Consider the following 16,496-nt stretch of genomic DNA (forward strand, 5'->3'; position numbering starts at 1 on the left):
GTCAGTCTCTGGACCTCATCTCTATAAGCAGTGTCGTCATTCTTTGTGATGAGTCCTACCAGAGTGGTGTCATCAGTGAATTTTATAATGATATTACAGGGGTGTGTAGGTGTGCAGTCATATGTGTGTATGGTGTACAGGAGAGGGCTCAGCACACAGCCCTGTGGAGAGCCAGTGCTGAGTGTCAGGGTGGATGAGCTCCTGTTACCAATCCTAACAGAATGTGGGCAGTTAGTGAGGAAATCTTTGATCCAGGCGCACGTGGTGGGAGGGAAGTCCAGGTTGACCAGCTTGGCTATGAGGATGTCTGGAATTATGGTGTTAAAGGCCGAGCTGAAATTGATGAAGAGCATTCTTACAGAGGTCCCAGGATTCTCCAGGTGGTGCAGGGCAGTGTGGAGGGCAGTGGAGATGGTGTCCTCAGTAGACCTGTTCGCTTTATAGGCAAACTGGTGGGGGTCAAAGCTACGGGGGAGGCAAACTTTGATGTGTTTTAGGACCAGCTTTTCGAAGCATTTTGCCACCACAGGTGTTAGTGTGATGGGTCTATAGTCATTAAGACTACTAATGGTGGTGGACTTAGGGATGGGAACTATGATTGCTGATTTCAGGCAGTGGGGGACGGTGGCTAGTGACAGAGAGAGATTAAATAACCTGGTGAACATGGGAGACAGCTGGTCAGCGCAGGCCTTAAGTACACTGCTAGGTATACCGTCTGGGCCAGCAGCTTTCCTCTGGTTCACTGCCCTGAACACACTGCGGACCTGGTGTTCCTGGAGGGTAAGTGTGTGTGGACTGGGCTCAGGGGAGGCTATGGACAGAGGTGTGTGTATGGTAGGGATGTTAACAGTCTTCTCGAAGCAAGCGAAGAAGTGGTTTAGCTCTTCAGCTAGAGAGAAGCCTATGTTTCCTGTGCTTATCCCATTGCCTTTATAGTTGGTGATATGTTTCAGGCCCTCCCATACCTGCCTGGGGTTGTTGTCTGAAAGGTGGTTGGACAACGTATTTGCATAGGCCAGCTTTGCCTCTCTGATGGCCTTTTTTAGATCTGCCCTAGCTCTGCTGTACTGTGCCCGGTCCCCAGATTTATATGAAGAGTTGTGTACTCTTAACAGTGACTGGACCTTGCCTGTCATCCAGGGTTTGCGGTTGGGGTAAACACAGACCCGCTTTTCCATGGTGACAGTCAGGGCCGTTGACAGCTTTGGCTGGGCCCAGGACAAAATAATCTGAGTGGGCCCCCCCCAAATAATCTGAGTGCCCCCACACACACACATACGCACACACATCGCCACACAGCAACCACCCACACCCAACCCCTCTTTTCACAGTCTCCATTCACTCCAACCCTTAAATAACAGGTATTCCAAGCCCATTATAACAGTCAACCATTTTATTTCAACATTTCAACATATTTACAGTTTGAACATTTCCTTAGTCTGCAACTATTCAGGTGCGAAATGCAATGCGCTGGACTTTTGCTGTGGCAAAGTCGTCAATAAGGTCATTGAAGTCCAGCTTCTTTGCAAGTTCGCGCTCTATAGAGAGCATAGCCAGCCCATTGAGCCTCTCCTGTGACATGTTTGAGCGCAGGTAGTTGATAAACCAAAATGATTGTTTACGGGATGGAACTGGGCCTCAATGAGAACGGAGTTATGGCTTTCCCAAAATCTGAACATAGAAGCATCACCACTAGTGATGTGTACAGTGAGTTTTTCAGTGTATTTTTTTGTCTTGTTTTTCATAAACGTCCTTTCCGTACTCGATTTAGAATGTTACAAAAAAAATTGACACCCTCCCAACCACGTAACATTAGCCTATCTGACCTGGGGGCTGACACATTTATTACGGATAAACCAAAAGGATTACAACGTTCCCTGGATATAGAACTGGACCGAGAAGATTTCAAAATCTTAACGTGTAAGCAACAACAATAAAACAGAGGTTGTTTTATTCATTTAGGGCTTATTAGGCTACTTTCATTAATTGCGCTTTTCATACAGGCACTATCATTTTTCACTTGAGCAAGGGAGTTGTTTGAAGAGTATCCAGTCTAAGCGAAAGTTTAATGTTTTGCAACAGACTAACCTCAAAACACCCCATTTATAGCCCATTCGTTACATTAAACTCTATCTAGCTGGCAATTTCACATGCCATCGTATCTACACGGGATAATTTCCAACAAAATAAGGTTTAATTAACAAGAGGCAGCGTTCCACGGGCTTTCAGCTAACCGGAGTCCAGCTCAGCGCAGCTCAGCAAGCGTGCCTAAAACATTTGGATACGATTGCCACATACATATACACATACAAACAGCCACTCAAATCTCCTCTACCTCTCCAATGCCAGATCCATGTAAACAAAACGGACGATTTGGAATTACCTTATTCTATTCTATAATCGGCTGGTCAGTGCTGTACTCAATACTTAAGTGACTTACCCATCCAGTGAGGATTATTTTCTTGTTTACAAGATGCCACGGGCAGCACGGTGGTGTAGTGGTTAGCGCTGTCGCCTCACAGCAAGACGGTCCTGGGTTCGAGCCCCGGGGCCGGCGAGGGCCTTTCTGTGTGGAGTTTGCATGTTCTCCCCATGTCCGCGTGGGTTTCCTCCGGGTGCTCCGGTTTCCCCCACAGTCCAAAGACATGCAGGTTAGGTCAACTGGTGACACTAAATTGACCGTAGGTGTGAATGTGAGTGTGAATGGTTGTCTGTGTCTATGTGTCAGCCCTGTGATGACCTGGCGACTTGTCCAGGGTGTACCCCGCCTTTCGCCCGTAGTCAGCTGGGATAGGCTCCAGCTTGCCTGCGACCCTGTAGAACAGGATAAAGCGGCTAGAGATAATGAGATGAGATGAGACAAGATGCCACATCTGAGTCGCTGACAAATCCTGAATTTCTGTAAAGAAAACTGTCCAGAGATTTATAAGCACGCAGTGCTTCACCACTGAACAGCGAGGGAAAGTTAATGAGGAAAGTTAATACACGTCCGGGTATTCCGCTGGCAGTTCAAAATCCGGTCGTGAAAACTCCGTCCGGAAAGCCATAAGGGTCACAAATCTGTAGATCGTTTATTTTAGACATATATCTAGTTATCTGTTCATTAGAAAAATGAGCCGTGTAGTCCGTCGGTTGAAATTGATCCATTCTGTACACGAGTGCAGCAGTATTCAGCGGTGTTTTTGACCGACAAGACGGCGGTTGTGTACTTTCCGGTCAGGTGACTGCAAGATCTCTATAGTGCCGTGTTATTTGGCGCCTTAATCAAAGACCAAACCATTTCTGCATTAGGGGTGGTAGGTGGGTTCTTGAATCTATTTTCGAAGACAATAAAGGCAAAAGAACCAGAAATCATTCATTGAATGCAAATATAGCACATTTTTCTCCCCCAAATCAACACATTTTGAAATGAAACAGAATGATTAATGGCATCTTCATGAGGGACCAGTTCTGGGCCCCCCCCTCATGCCTGGGCCCGGGACAAAATACCCGGTTGTCCCCCCCTGTCGACGGCCCTGGTGACAGTATCCATGCAGTGCGTGATGTAACTTAGCACTGTATCTGTATGGGTCTGCAGGTCGTCGTGTTCAAAGACTCTCCATTCTGTATGGGCAAAACAGTCCTGCAGCTGGGCCAGGGCCTCATCAGACAGGGTGTTAATGGTTCTGGTGGTAGGCTTTGACCTTTTCCTAAGTGGTGTGTATGCCGGTATGAGAAGCAGGGAGATATGGTCCGACATGCCCAGATGGGGAAGAGGTACAGATCTGTAGGCTAACTTGATATTTGTATAAACATGATCCAAGGTGTTGTTCCCTCTCATGGGGCATTTCACATGTTGAACAAATTTAGGCAGCACAGACCTTAAACAAGCTTTGTTAAAATCCCCCATGATGATATGTACTCCCTCTGGGTATCTCCGCTGCTGTTCGGTGATTGAGTTGTGTAGGTAGGCAAGGGCTAAGCTGACATTGGCATCTGGAGCTATGTAAGCAGCGGTTTTTAACACAACCAACAGTTCTCTAGGCAAGTAGAATGGTCTGCATACGACAGTCATTAACTCTAAGTCCGGGGAGCAGGCTGTGGCGATGATCTTACTATTTGTGCACCAGTCATTATGTGTGTAAATGCACAAACCTCCTCCTCTGGTTTTGCCGGCTTTAGCATTCCTGTCACTGCGATGCATTGTGCGGTCAGCTAGCTGCATCAGGCGTCGGGGATTTCCTCCCGGAGCCACGTCTCCGTGATGACCAGAGTGCAGCAGTCACGAACAAGTGGATGTCCGGCCAGTAGTACATCCAATTCGTCGATTTTGTTGACGATCGATCGTGCGTTGGTCAGGAAGATGCTGGGGAGCGGAGGTTTAAATGGCTGCCTCTTAAGTCTGGCTAACAGGCCTGACCGGCAACCCCACTTCTGCTTACGCTCCTTCCGCCGCCTGCGATGCTTAGCCCAGCCGACAACAATCCATGGAGCGTCCGATGGTCTCGCTATCTTTGGAGGGATGTTGTTAGTCCACTGGTAATCGCTCATAATGGTAATCTGGCAATTGTATGCAATGTTGCATAGTTCCCGGTGGCTGTACATGAGTTTTGCTTCGCAAAGATCGGTAAAATAACACCCAAACATAAGGAAAAATACAAAAGTAGAACACCTAAGTGCACAGCCTGTAGCCGCTGCGACTATGCATGCCGCCATCTTGTTCATTAAAATGGATTTTTGGGGGGTTAGCACCGTTGGATTTACACAACATGCCTCCCACTTTAAAGGTCGACTGCCTTTCAGATTTTTCAAGTGTAGGTCATAAAAATAATTTTCCCTGACACCCAATTATTTTTGTTTAGTGGACCAAAAGCTACTGAATTCGTATCACAGACTTCCAATTTTATGAGTTTTTTTAAAATAGAACAATTAATGAATTTAGGGCCACGTGGCCCTAAATTCTCCGCTATTTTTTCCTGCTTCACCATGACCTAATTCAAGAAAGTACATCATGCATTACATGGTGGGCTTTCTCCGTTCATGCAAGGCATTGTGGGATACAAATTTGAAACAGGAGAGAAAAATGGAGGACATGAGTGTGCAAATGAAATGTGAACGACCAACTACAGTAACGGAAAGCGAGAAGAAAAGATGTTATGGTCCAAAGGAAAGGAAATGCAGGACCAAACTAATAAATATCGGCGGTCAACAAGCACCTTGGTGTGATCAGCTGTTCATTTAGTGACAAAATTATTTAACTGTCAGTGCACGGTCAAGTTAACCTGTAGATGGCAGTAATGCAACACTGTGGATGCCAGCTGCCGTAAAACCCAGAAGAAGAAGGTGGTAAACCTGCGCATGCGCACAGGGACTTCCTCTGTCTGCTTGGCTGCACGAAGCCAGTGATTTCATGCACAATATTTGCTAGGGAATCCCCTCAAATTAAATAACTTCCCAGCCACAGAATGGCCTGATATTTTGAGAGATATAACAGAAATAAACATACATCACATTGTCCAAATTTCAGAGGGAACTAAATTTCACTGATTTTATGAAAATCGAAAGGCCATCTAGCTTTAAAGGTGCAAATAGTTTTTTTTTTTATTGTGACCCAAACAATAATTAAGATGAAAAAACAGAAATCTGGATTGTGCATAGGTATTCACCCCCTTTCATACGAAACCCCTAAATAAGAGCTGGTCCAACCAATTCACTTCCTAAGTCACATAATTAGTTGATTAAGATCTACCTATGTCCAATCAAAGTGTCACATGCTCTGTCACATGATGTCTGTATAAATCAACCTGTTTTGGAAGGACCCCAACTCTGCAACATGACTAAGCAAGCAACATGAAAACCAAGGAACACTTCAAACAGGTCAGAGATAAAGTTGTGGAGAAGTATAGATCAGGGTTGGGTTATAAAAAAAATATCCCAAACTTTGAATATCCCATGGATCACCATTACAGTTGTGCTCATAAGTTTACATACCCTGGCAGAATCTATGATTCTTTGACCATTTTTCAGAGAATATGAATGATAACACAAAAACATATTTTCCACTCATGCTTAGTGGTTGGGTGAAACCATTTATTGTCAAACGACTGTGTTTTCTCTTTTTAAATCATAATGACAACAGAAACTACCCAAATGACCCTGATCAAAAGTTCACATACCCTGGTGATTTTGGCCTGATAACATGCACAGAAGTTGACACAAATGGGTTTGAATGGCTACTAAAGGTAGCATCCTCACCTGTGATCTGTTTGCTTGTAATCAGTGTGTGTGCATAAAAGCTGAGTGAGTTTCTGGGATCCAGACAGACTCTTGCATCTTTCATCCAACCACTGATGTTTCTGGATTCTGAGTCATGGGGAAAGCAAAAAATTGTCAACGGATCTACGGGAAAAGGTAGTTGAACTGTATAAAACAGGAAAGGGATACAAAAAGATATCCACGGAATTGATAATGCCAGTCAGCAGTGTTCAAACTGTGATTAACAAATGGAAAATCAGGGGCTCTGTTAAAACCAAACCACGGTCAGGTAGACCAACAAAAATTTATGCCAAACAGCACAGAGACAAGCCTCAAAACTTCTGGAACAAGGTAATTTGGAGTGATGAGACCAAAATTGAACTTTTTGGCCACAACCATAAACGTTACATTTGGAGAGGTGTCAACAAGGCCAATGATGAAAGGAACACCATTCCTACTGTAAAGCACGGAGGTGGATCGCTGATGTTTTGGGGATGTGTGAGCTACAAAGGCACAGGAAACTTGGTCACAGTTGAAGGAAAGATGAATGCAGCATGTTATCAGCAAATACTGGAGGCAAATTTGCACTCATCAGCCCGGAAGCTGCGCATGGGACGTACTTGGACGTTCCAACATGACAATGATCCAAAACACAAGGCCAAGTCGACCTGCCATTGGCTACAGCAGAACAAAGTGAAGGTTCTGGAGTGGCCATCTCAGTCCCCTGACCTCAATATCATCGAGCCACTCTGGGGAGATCTCAAACGCGCAGTTCATGCAAGACAGCCCAGGAATTTACAGGAACTGGAGGCTTTTTGCCAAGAAGAATGGGTAGCTTTACCATCTGAGAAAATAAAGAGCCTCATCCACAACTACCACAAAAGACTTCAGGCGGTCATTGATGTTAGAGGGGCCAATACACGGTATTAAGAACTGGGGTATGTAAACTTTTGATCAGGGTCATTTGGATGTTTTTTGTTGTCATTATGATTTAAAAATAGAAAACACAGTTGTTTATCAATAAATGGCTTCACCCAACCACTAACCATGAGTGGGGAAAAAAGTTTTTGTGTTATCATTCATATTCTCTGAAAAAAGGCCAAGAAAGCAAAAATTCTGCCAGGGTATGTAAACTTATGAGCACAACTGTAAATCCATTATAACACAATGGAAAGAATATGGCACCATGACAAACCTGACAAGAGAAGGCCGCCCACCAAAACTCACAGACCAGGCAAGGAGGGCATTAATCAGAGATGCAGCAAAGACAGCAAAGATAACACTGAAGGAGCTGCAAAGATCCACAGCGGAGATGAGTGTATCTGTCCACAGGACCACTTTAAGCCATACACTCCACAGAGTGGGGCTTTATGGAAGAGTGGCCAGAAAAAAGCCATTGCTTAAAGAAAAAAATAAAGAAAACATGCTTGGAGTTTGCCCAACAGCATGTTGCAGACTCCCCAAACACATGGAAGAAGATTCTGGTCAGATGAGACTAAAATTTAACTTTTGGCCATCATGGGAAATGCCATGTATGGCGTAAACCCAACACGTCCCATCACCCTGAGAACACCATTCCTACAGTGAAGTATGGTGTGGGGATATTTTTCATCTGCAGGGACAGGAATGCTTGTCAGGACTGAAGGAAAGATGGATGGCACTAAATACAGGGCAATTCTAGAGGAAAACCTGTTTGAGTCAGCCAGAGGTTTGAGACCAGGATGAAAGTTCACATTCCAGCAGGACAATGACCCTAAACATACTGCTAAAGCTACACTGGAGTGGTTTAAAGGGAAACATTTAAATGTTTTGGAATGGCCTAATCAAAGCCCAGACTTCAATCCAATTGAGCATCTGTGGCATAACTTGAAGATTGCTGTACACCAACGCAACCCATCTAACTTGAAGGAGTTGGAGCAGTTTTGCCTTGGAGAATGGGCAAAAATCCCAGTGGCTAGATGTGCTAAGCTAATAGAGATATACCCCAAGAGACTTGCAGCTGTAATTTCAGCAAAAGGTGGCTCGACAAAGTATTGATTTTGGGGGGTGAATAGCTATATACACTCCAGATTTCTGTTTTTTCATCTTAATTTTTGTTTGTGTCATAATAAAAACAATTTGCACCTTTAAAGTGGTAGGCATGTTGTGTAAATCAAATGGTGCTAACCCCCAAAAAACATTTTAATTCCAGCTTGTAATGTGACAAAACAGGACAGACACCAAGGGGATGAATACTTTTAGATTAGCCAACTGACCTGTTAGAATATTTTGCCAGGTGGGAGGAAACCCAGAGAAACCCACCTGTACGTGTGAAGAATATAAGAAATTCCAGTCCAGATTTAGGTAATGAAAAAGTATAGTAATTCTAGTCAATTAAAACTGAAAAGTTTTATTCAATAAAATATATTTTAAGATATTTCTCAAATGTCCTCAACTGGTTATTTTGAAATTTCCAATGAGCCATTTTGCATGGTTTGATTTCCATCTCAAACTCAGCATCACTTTACAAATGGTCTAACTAGACCCAAAAGGCCTCATCCTTCTGCAATATGCTTTATCTAAACAATTATTTATCAAAATAATCCTCTCCTATGGTGCATTTAATAACATGAACATGTTCAATAGTGGCTTTAGTGAGGTTTCATAAGGTATGCTAGATCTAGTTTTATATTAACCCAACCACAAAACCAAATTTATTCTGGGGATTTTGTGCGCTATTACATTCAAGGAAACATTTCACAAGTTTCCTGACATAATTAATTCGTGAATGAAGATGAAAGGGGGGCTTCTGATGGGGGAAAAAAGCCATAAAGGAACCCGTCAAAGCGCACTGTCAGAAATTTTAAGTACAAGGGTTCTTTAGTTATTTCCATTTTGTCATGTAATAGAAATACATTTCATTATATGCCTTAATTTCTGCCATGAAAAGTGTTGAGGACAAAAAATATTTGTGTGCACTGAGGAACTGACCTGTGTGAGGTGATAACGATGGCTTTGCCCGATTCTCTGGTGCGTGTGACTGCATCCCAGAGCAAGCGTCTGGCCACGGGGTCCATGCCAGTGGACGGCTCATCCAGGAAGATGACAGGTGGCCCACCAATCAGAGCCATACCTGCACTCAGCTTCCTCTTGTTGCCCCCACTGTATGACAGAAGCTAATTCGTAAAGTAGCTCAGTATCTTTATATTATATTGTATCAATCCTTTCTACCCTTCTTGAGACTGTCTACAATTTCCAAAATATTCCCGGACTGAAATGTAATTTATGTCTTTCAAATTTCACTATGATATTCACAGATATTCTGTGTTGCATTTCCAGAATGAAACTGTCTATATTTAGCCGTTCTGGTACCAAACTTGCACCCTCTCTTTTTGTTATCTGTTCCCTTCTCTCCATGGTCTCCATATCTGTACCTGTAACTGCGGACCAGTTTGTCAGCATGTGGCTCCAGGAGCAACGAGCGGAGCACATTCTCCACACATGCAAACACGTATTTCTCTGGGATTCCTCTGAGCCTTGCATACATGCTGAGAGTCTCGCGACCAGTCATGTGATCCAGCACAGCGTCAAACTGAGGGCAGTAGCCAATTCGTTGCTGTACCTGCAGGTCACACATGGCAGGGTTACAATAAGAATATAATCATTAAGCAGCATCTATTGACATACATATGTACTACTGTTTAAAAGGCACAGCCAATCAAAAATGTTCACTTTGCTAATAATAAATTACCTTCTAGAACTTGGGTGGCCAACCCGCGGCTCGCGAGCCGCATGCGGCTCTTTGCCCGGTGTCATGCGGCTCTTACGTTCATATCGAAGTTTGTGTTTGTGTTGGTTTTTTTTATGTGCGTGTGCGCTTTGCTTGAGTTCAGTATGGTATTTTCGTCAAATACATCTTCGCTTTGCTTGGGTACATTACGGTATTTTCAGGTCATGTCAAATGCGCATGTGCGTGAGATAATCGCTAAGTTTTTGGGCAAGGTGTATCTTGTGTCAAGTAGCCTCTCAAAATGGCAATGAAAAAATGCACAGCAAAACGAAAATATGAAGACGAACATAGGACATTTTTAACAGAGTGGGAGAGTTTATACTTTTTTGTTGAACGTAATGGCAAGCCATTCTGCCTTATATGTCAGTCGTCATTAGCTCATTTCAAAGCTTCCCGCCTCCCTGAATAAGCAAGGAGCCAGATATGCAACACTAATTGAAAACCTGCACGAAAGCTTTGTAACCCGGTTCCGTGATATACAACTGAAAAGGCCACAGATTACGTTCCTTGTCGACCCATTCAATGCGGAGATGGACTGTTTGAAAGCCCCGCTTGTCACAGATGAGGCTGCGGCTGAGTTGGAGATGATCGATCTTCGTGAGGAAGACCAAATGAAATCTGTTTTGAGGGAAGGCACCATTGAGTTTTGGAAAAGTGTGCCATTGGAAAAATACCCGAATGTGAAACAGGCTGCGCTTAAGATACTGTCAATGTTTGGGTCAACATACGTCTGCGAGTCTGTGTTCTCTACCATGAAACGAAGTCAAAGCATCGTTCTGTTCTGACTGACACCCATGTGAAAAAACTGCTTCGAGTGGCAACGACGGAATACAAGCCAGATTTGAAGAGGATTGTTCAAGGCAAGGAATGTCAGAAGTCCCACTAAGCAACATGCATAGTAAGTGCACACAATATTGATTGCTGTAAATGACTGGCCTGTGGTATTAGTACTGACTGAAGGAGTAAATTTCTCTCATGTTGGCATGTGACATTTACTATTAATCTGGCTGAGCAGAGGTGCGTGTTTGAGCGTGTGTGTCTGTGAGGGAGAGAGAGAGCGAGGGGGGTCACATGTATGGTACACATGTGTGGTCATGTGTATGGTGTGGCTTTTTTTTGGTAATGCCATGAGTCCCACTAAGCAGCATGCATAGTAAGTGCACACAATGTTCATTGTTAAAAATGACTGGCCTCAGCCTGTGGTCTTAGTACTGTAGGAGTAAATATGTTGGTGTGTGACATTTACTATTAATCTGGCTGAGCAGAGGTGTGTGTGTGTGAGAGAGAGAGGAAGGGATGGGTGATGTTCATGTGCCCATGTGTATGATGTGGCTCTTTGCGGTAATACAGTAAAAAATGTGGCTCTTGGTCTCCAACTGGTTGGCCACCCCTGTTCTAGAATAACTTGCTTATTTTCACACTTACAAATACATTAAAAAAATTACAGATAATAAATGGGTTTTATTTGTGAAATGTACAATTGTTGACCAATGTCTGACCTTCTTCACGTCACGAAGAATACTGTAGCCATCAATGAAGGCATCTCCTGCAGTCACAGTCTCATCTCCAGTCAGCATTTTAAATGTAGTCGTCTTTCCTGCTCCATTAAAACCTAGCAGGCCAAAGCATTCACCCTTCCCCACAGCCAGGGACAAGCGGTCCACTGCCAGCAGAGACTTGCTCCCTGAGTACACCTGAGTATACACAACAATAGACCTTACTCCAAAAGGTGACTATGGACATTTAACTGATGAAACTGTGCACAGTATAAACAGGAGCTAATGTCACTCAAAAAACAACTCCCTTACTTAATATTGTCAAAATTAGGAGTTTCGGTGTGGATATTCTGGAATTTTAAAATATAAACCAATTTTTGGCCCTGTACAAATTCAATCTGTGATAGTAGCAGATGGTAAGGCCAAAAATGTACACTCATTGTCCACTTTAATAGGAACACCTGTACACCTGCCCATTTTTGCATCTAAATCAGCCAATCATATGGCAGCAGCACAATGCATAAAATCATGCAGATACAGGTCAAGAGCTTCAGTTAATGTTCACATCAAACATCAGAATGGGGAAAAGTGTGATCTCTGTGACCATGGCTTGGTCGATGGTGCCAGATGGACTGGTTTGAGGATTTCAGAAACTGCTGATCTCATGGGAATTTCACACACAACAGTCTCCAGAATTTACACAGAATGGTGCGAAAAAAAACAAACCCAAACAAACAAACACTGAGTGAGTGACAGTTCTGTGGGCAGAAACGCCTTGGTGATAAGAGAGGTCAGAAGAAAATGGCCAGATTGGTTCAAGCTGGAAGGATATAGCAACTCATAAAATCACTCTTTATTACCATGGTGAGCAGAAAAGCATATCAGTATGCACAAAACATCGAACCTTGGGGTGGATGGGCTACAATGGCAGAAGAATACAATGGGTTCCACTCCTGTCAGTTAAGAACAGGAACCTGAGGCTATCATGGGCATATGATCACTAAAACTGGACAATTGAAGATTAGGGGGGAAAAGAAACAAAGAAAAAAAAACCAATCATGTGGTCTTTTTCCAATCTTCGACTATACTGATGTAGGCAGGTGACAAATCGAAATGTAAATATGTAAGTAAATAAATAAGAAAAAAAGTATTTTGTCCATTCTTACACTAGATATTCCCTCAGTTGTTTTGATGATTATAATTATGATGATGACGATGATGATGGAGGGAACTGTCTAAAAGCTGTCTGGATGTTGATTCAAAATCTCCCATTAGTTTTTTTTATTGTCTGTTTATTTTGTTCCATCATCTTTCTTGTTTTTCTTTTTTTTTTGTCTTCCTTGTCAGTTTTGGGTTTTTCTTTCTATTGTCTTTCTGCTTTTTTGTATATCTTGTGTATCTCTTTGTATGCTTTTTTCTTGTTTTTCTTTCTATAATCTCTAAGCAAATAAAAAAAAAAATCTCCCATTAGTGTTCAACTGGGCTGAGATCTGGTGATTGGGTCAAAGCATATGATTTACATTATTTTCATGACCACCAAAACATTCAGTGAGCTCTCATGCCCTGTGGATGGGGGCAGGGTCATCCTGGAAGAGACCGCTCCAAATCACCACTAGGATAAAGGTGATCAATCAGAATAACTCTGTATTTGCAGTAACAGAAAACCATGCCAGCAAAATGGCTCCAAAGCATCACCACTGGCCACAAATATACCTTTAATTTGTCACCTGTCTGTATATATAATCACAGGATAAAGTTAAAATTGTCCCTTTAATTTCACAAGTGGGGTGGCACAGTGGTGTAGTGGTTAGCGCTGTCGCCTCACAGCAAGAAGGTCCTGGGTTCGAGCCCCGGGGCCGGCGAGGGCCTTTCTGTGTGGAGTTTGCATGTTCTCCCCGTGTCCGCGTGGGTTTCCTCCGGGTGCTCCGGTTTCCCCCACAGTCCAAAGACATGCAGGTTAGGTTAACTGGTGACTCTAAATTGACTGTAGGTGTGAATGTGAGTGTGAATGGATGTCTGTGTCTATGTGTCAGCCCTGTGATGACCTGGCGATTTGTCCAGGGTGTACCCCGCCTTTCGCCCGTAGTCAGCTGGGATAGGCTCCAGCTTGCCTGCGACCCTGTAGAACAGGATAAAGCGTCTAGAGATAATGAGATGAGATGAGATGAATTTCACAAGTGCCACAATTATTTAAACTGACTATAAAATCCAAAAATAATTATATATCAAGTATTCTTCTTACTTAATTTGGTTCCCTATTATAGAAGTAATAACCTGAGCTTCATTATAAATCATTAAATATATTTTTTGTTGAATTAAAAAAAAAAACCACCACCCACAACCCAACGATAATTTGCTGTTTAGCAAAGCTCTACTATCATAAATGAACACAACTTCATCTGTGGTTATAAATGGCGTTGGCCCCATTCTTTGATCTATGATTATATAATGTAACATTTCAGTCCAGGCTCCTCAAGGACCTCCATCACCTCGAGACCCTGGAATAGTTCTATTATACTTCTATAGGACTACTGGTCCTACCGTGATGCTCATGCACATATGACTACAAAAGGAAGTGTGCAGTTTAATGGATACCTTAGTAAGTTCTTGCAGAATAAGAGGACTGCCCACCATGGACTCCACCACAGGCTGACATTCCAAAACCCTCTTTCTCTCATCAGCTACATCTCTATCCTCAGGTTGAAGGGCTTCTTCTCTGACCGGCATACCCTTGGACACAAAAATGCAGCACACATAAATTTCAGTCTTTCATTCACTCTATGTACCATTTTATAAATTCTACTGGAGTATATTTGCATATTAAAGCTGAGTGTACTTCTCAGCTTTAATATGTCTGAGTGTATGTGTAATTCTCTGTACAGCAGAACACTGCATGGCTGACTATATAATGTAACTGCCCCTTTTTTCTCTCTCTACTCTCATACCTTCTTGTATCTCCTACAGAGGTTGAAGAGCATGTTGCTGCACTGGAGCTCGATGACGAAGAGAAGGATGAGGAAAACCACACCCTGCAGGGACATGGCCACCAGGTAACAGCCCACTCCGGGTTCATTCATAGAGAAGTAGTTCAGCTGATAGGTGATGTCTGCAGAAAACCATTACATTCAAAGACACAACTTGGTACTGATGCAAATGCCATGAATAATTACTATTATCCCTGAATTTTTGGATATAGACTGTGCTTAATTACAGACTAAATATAAATCAGACTTATGACTTAAAACTTCACGTCCCTTAGAACTTCAAATCCATTCCTGTATCCATCTGCATATCGTTATGGAGTCCACCATCAGAACATTATATTCCCAGACAACAAACAAGGAACCATATCCACTTATACAGTGCTCAGCATAAATGAGTACACCCCCTTTGAAAAGTAACATTTTAAACAATATCTCAATGAACACAAACAATTTCCTAAATGTTGAAGACAAAGTTTAATATAACATCTGTTTAACTTGTAACGTGAAAGTAAGGTTAATAATATAAACTTAGATTACACATTTTTCAGTTTTACTCAAATTAGGGTGGTGCAAAAATGAGTACACCTCACAACAAAAACTACTACATCTAGTACTTTGTATGGCCTCCATGATTTTTAATGACAGCACCAAGTCTTCTAGGCATGGAATGAACAAGTTGGCGACATTTTGCAACATCAATCTTTTTCTATTCTTCAACAATGACCTCTTTTAGTGACTGGATGCTGGATGGAGAGTGATGCTCAACTTGTCTCTTCAGAATTCCCCAAAGAAAATAATTTCTTTCCATCACAAAGGTGAAGGCTACAAGATCAGCAAACTTTACTTATCAGTCAGAATACTGTAGCAAAAGTGGTACAAAAATTTAAGAAAGATGGAACTGCAACCATCTCACAGAGACATCCAGGTCATCCACGGAAGTTAATACCTCGACAGGAGCGTCTTCTGATGAGAAGGGTTGAAGAAAATTGGCATGCAAGTTCACTGCAGTTATCTAAAGAAATAGAAAGCCAAACTGGGGTGGCTATTTCCTGTGACACAATACGGTGTACACTGCAGAGGAATGGCATGCATGGATGCCGTCCACGAAAGAAGCCTCTCCTAAAGCCCAGGCACAAAAAAGCCCGCCTAGAATTTGCCAGGGCCCATGCTGACATAGATGAAGACTACTGGGACTCTATACTCTGAAGTGATGAGACCAAGATAAATGTTTTTGGAACTGATGGCTTCAAAACTGTATGGCGTCGCAAAGGTGAAGAATACAAAGAAAAATGCAAAAAAACAGATATTGTTTAAAATGTTACTTTTCAAAGGGGGTGTACTCATTTACGCTGAGCACTGTAAAATATAAAATCATGTCTGAAATCATAACTTTTTCTTTCTGAAATCACAACTTTGTACGTATATATATATATTAACTAATTCACCATGGCCCTAATCAGAATAAAGTTAATTCTGAAGATGAATAAAAGAAAGAATGAAAATATATACACATAGCTTAGGACATACTCTGCACAAGTCTTAGGCACATATAAAGAAATGTTGTAGACCAAAAATGGCTTAAAAAATAATGAAACGAAATATTTCAACATTTAAAAAAAAATAATAATAATAAATAAAAAATACTAGAAACAGCAGTAAGCCAGAAACAAAGTCAATACTTGTTGTGGGACAACCCTTTGCTAAAAAGATCCATCCATCCATCATCTGTAGCCGTTTATCCTGTCCTACAGGGACGCAGGCAAGCTGGAGCCTATCCTAGCTGACTATGGGCAAGAGGCAGGGTACACCCTGGACAGGTCGCCAGGTCATCACAGGGCTAACACAGACAACCATTCACACTCACATCTACGGTCAATTTAGAGTCACCAATTAGCCTAACCTGCATGCCTTTGGACTGTGGAGGAAGCCAGAGCACCCGGAGGAAACCCATGCAGACACGGGGAGAGCATGCAAACTCCACACAGAAAGGCCCTTGTCGGCCGCTGGGCTCGA

At 42.6% G+C, this 16,496-nt stretch overlaps 1 protein-coding gene across 1 annotated transcript in view; it reads right to left on the reverse strand.

The window, feature by feature from the left end:
- abca3b (ATP-binding cassette, sub-family A (ABC1), member 3b) overlaps window positions 1-16,496 on the reverse strand; it is a 138,506-nt gene that overhangs the window by 12,715 nt on the left and 109,295 nt on the right. The window contains 5 exon segments of the mRNA XM_060901407.1: window positions 9,205-9,375; window positions 9,648-9,835; window positions 11,503-11,697; window positions 14,095-14,229; window positions 14,445-14,605. Coding sequence (XP_060757390.1) covers window positions 9,205-9,375; window positions 9,648-9,835; window positions 11,503-11,697; window positions 14,095-14,229; window positions 14,445-14,605 — 850 coding nt within the window.

This window comes from Neoarius graeffei, chromosome 20 (genome assembly GCF_027579695.1).
Source record: "Neoarius graeffei isolate fNeoGra1 chromosome 20, fNeoGra1.pri, whole genome shotgun sequence".
Taxonomy (NCBI): domain Eukaryota; kingdom Metazoa; phylum Chordata; class Actinopteri; order Siluriformes; family Ariidae; genus Neoarius; species Neoarius graeffei.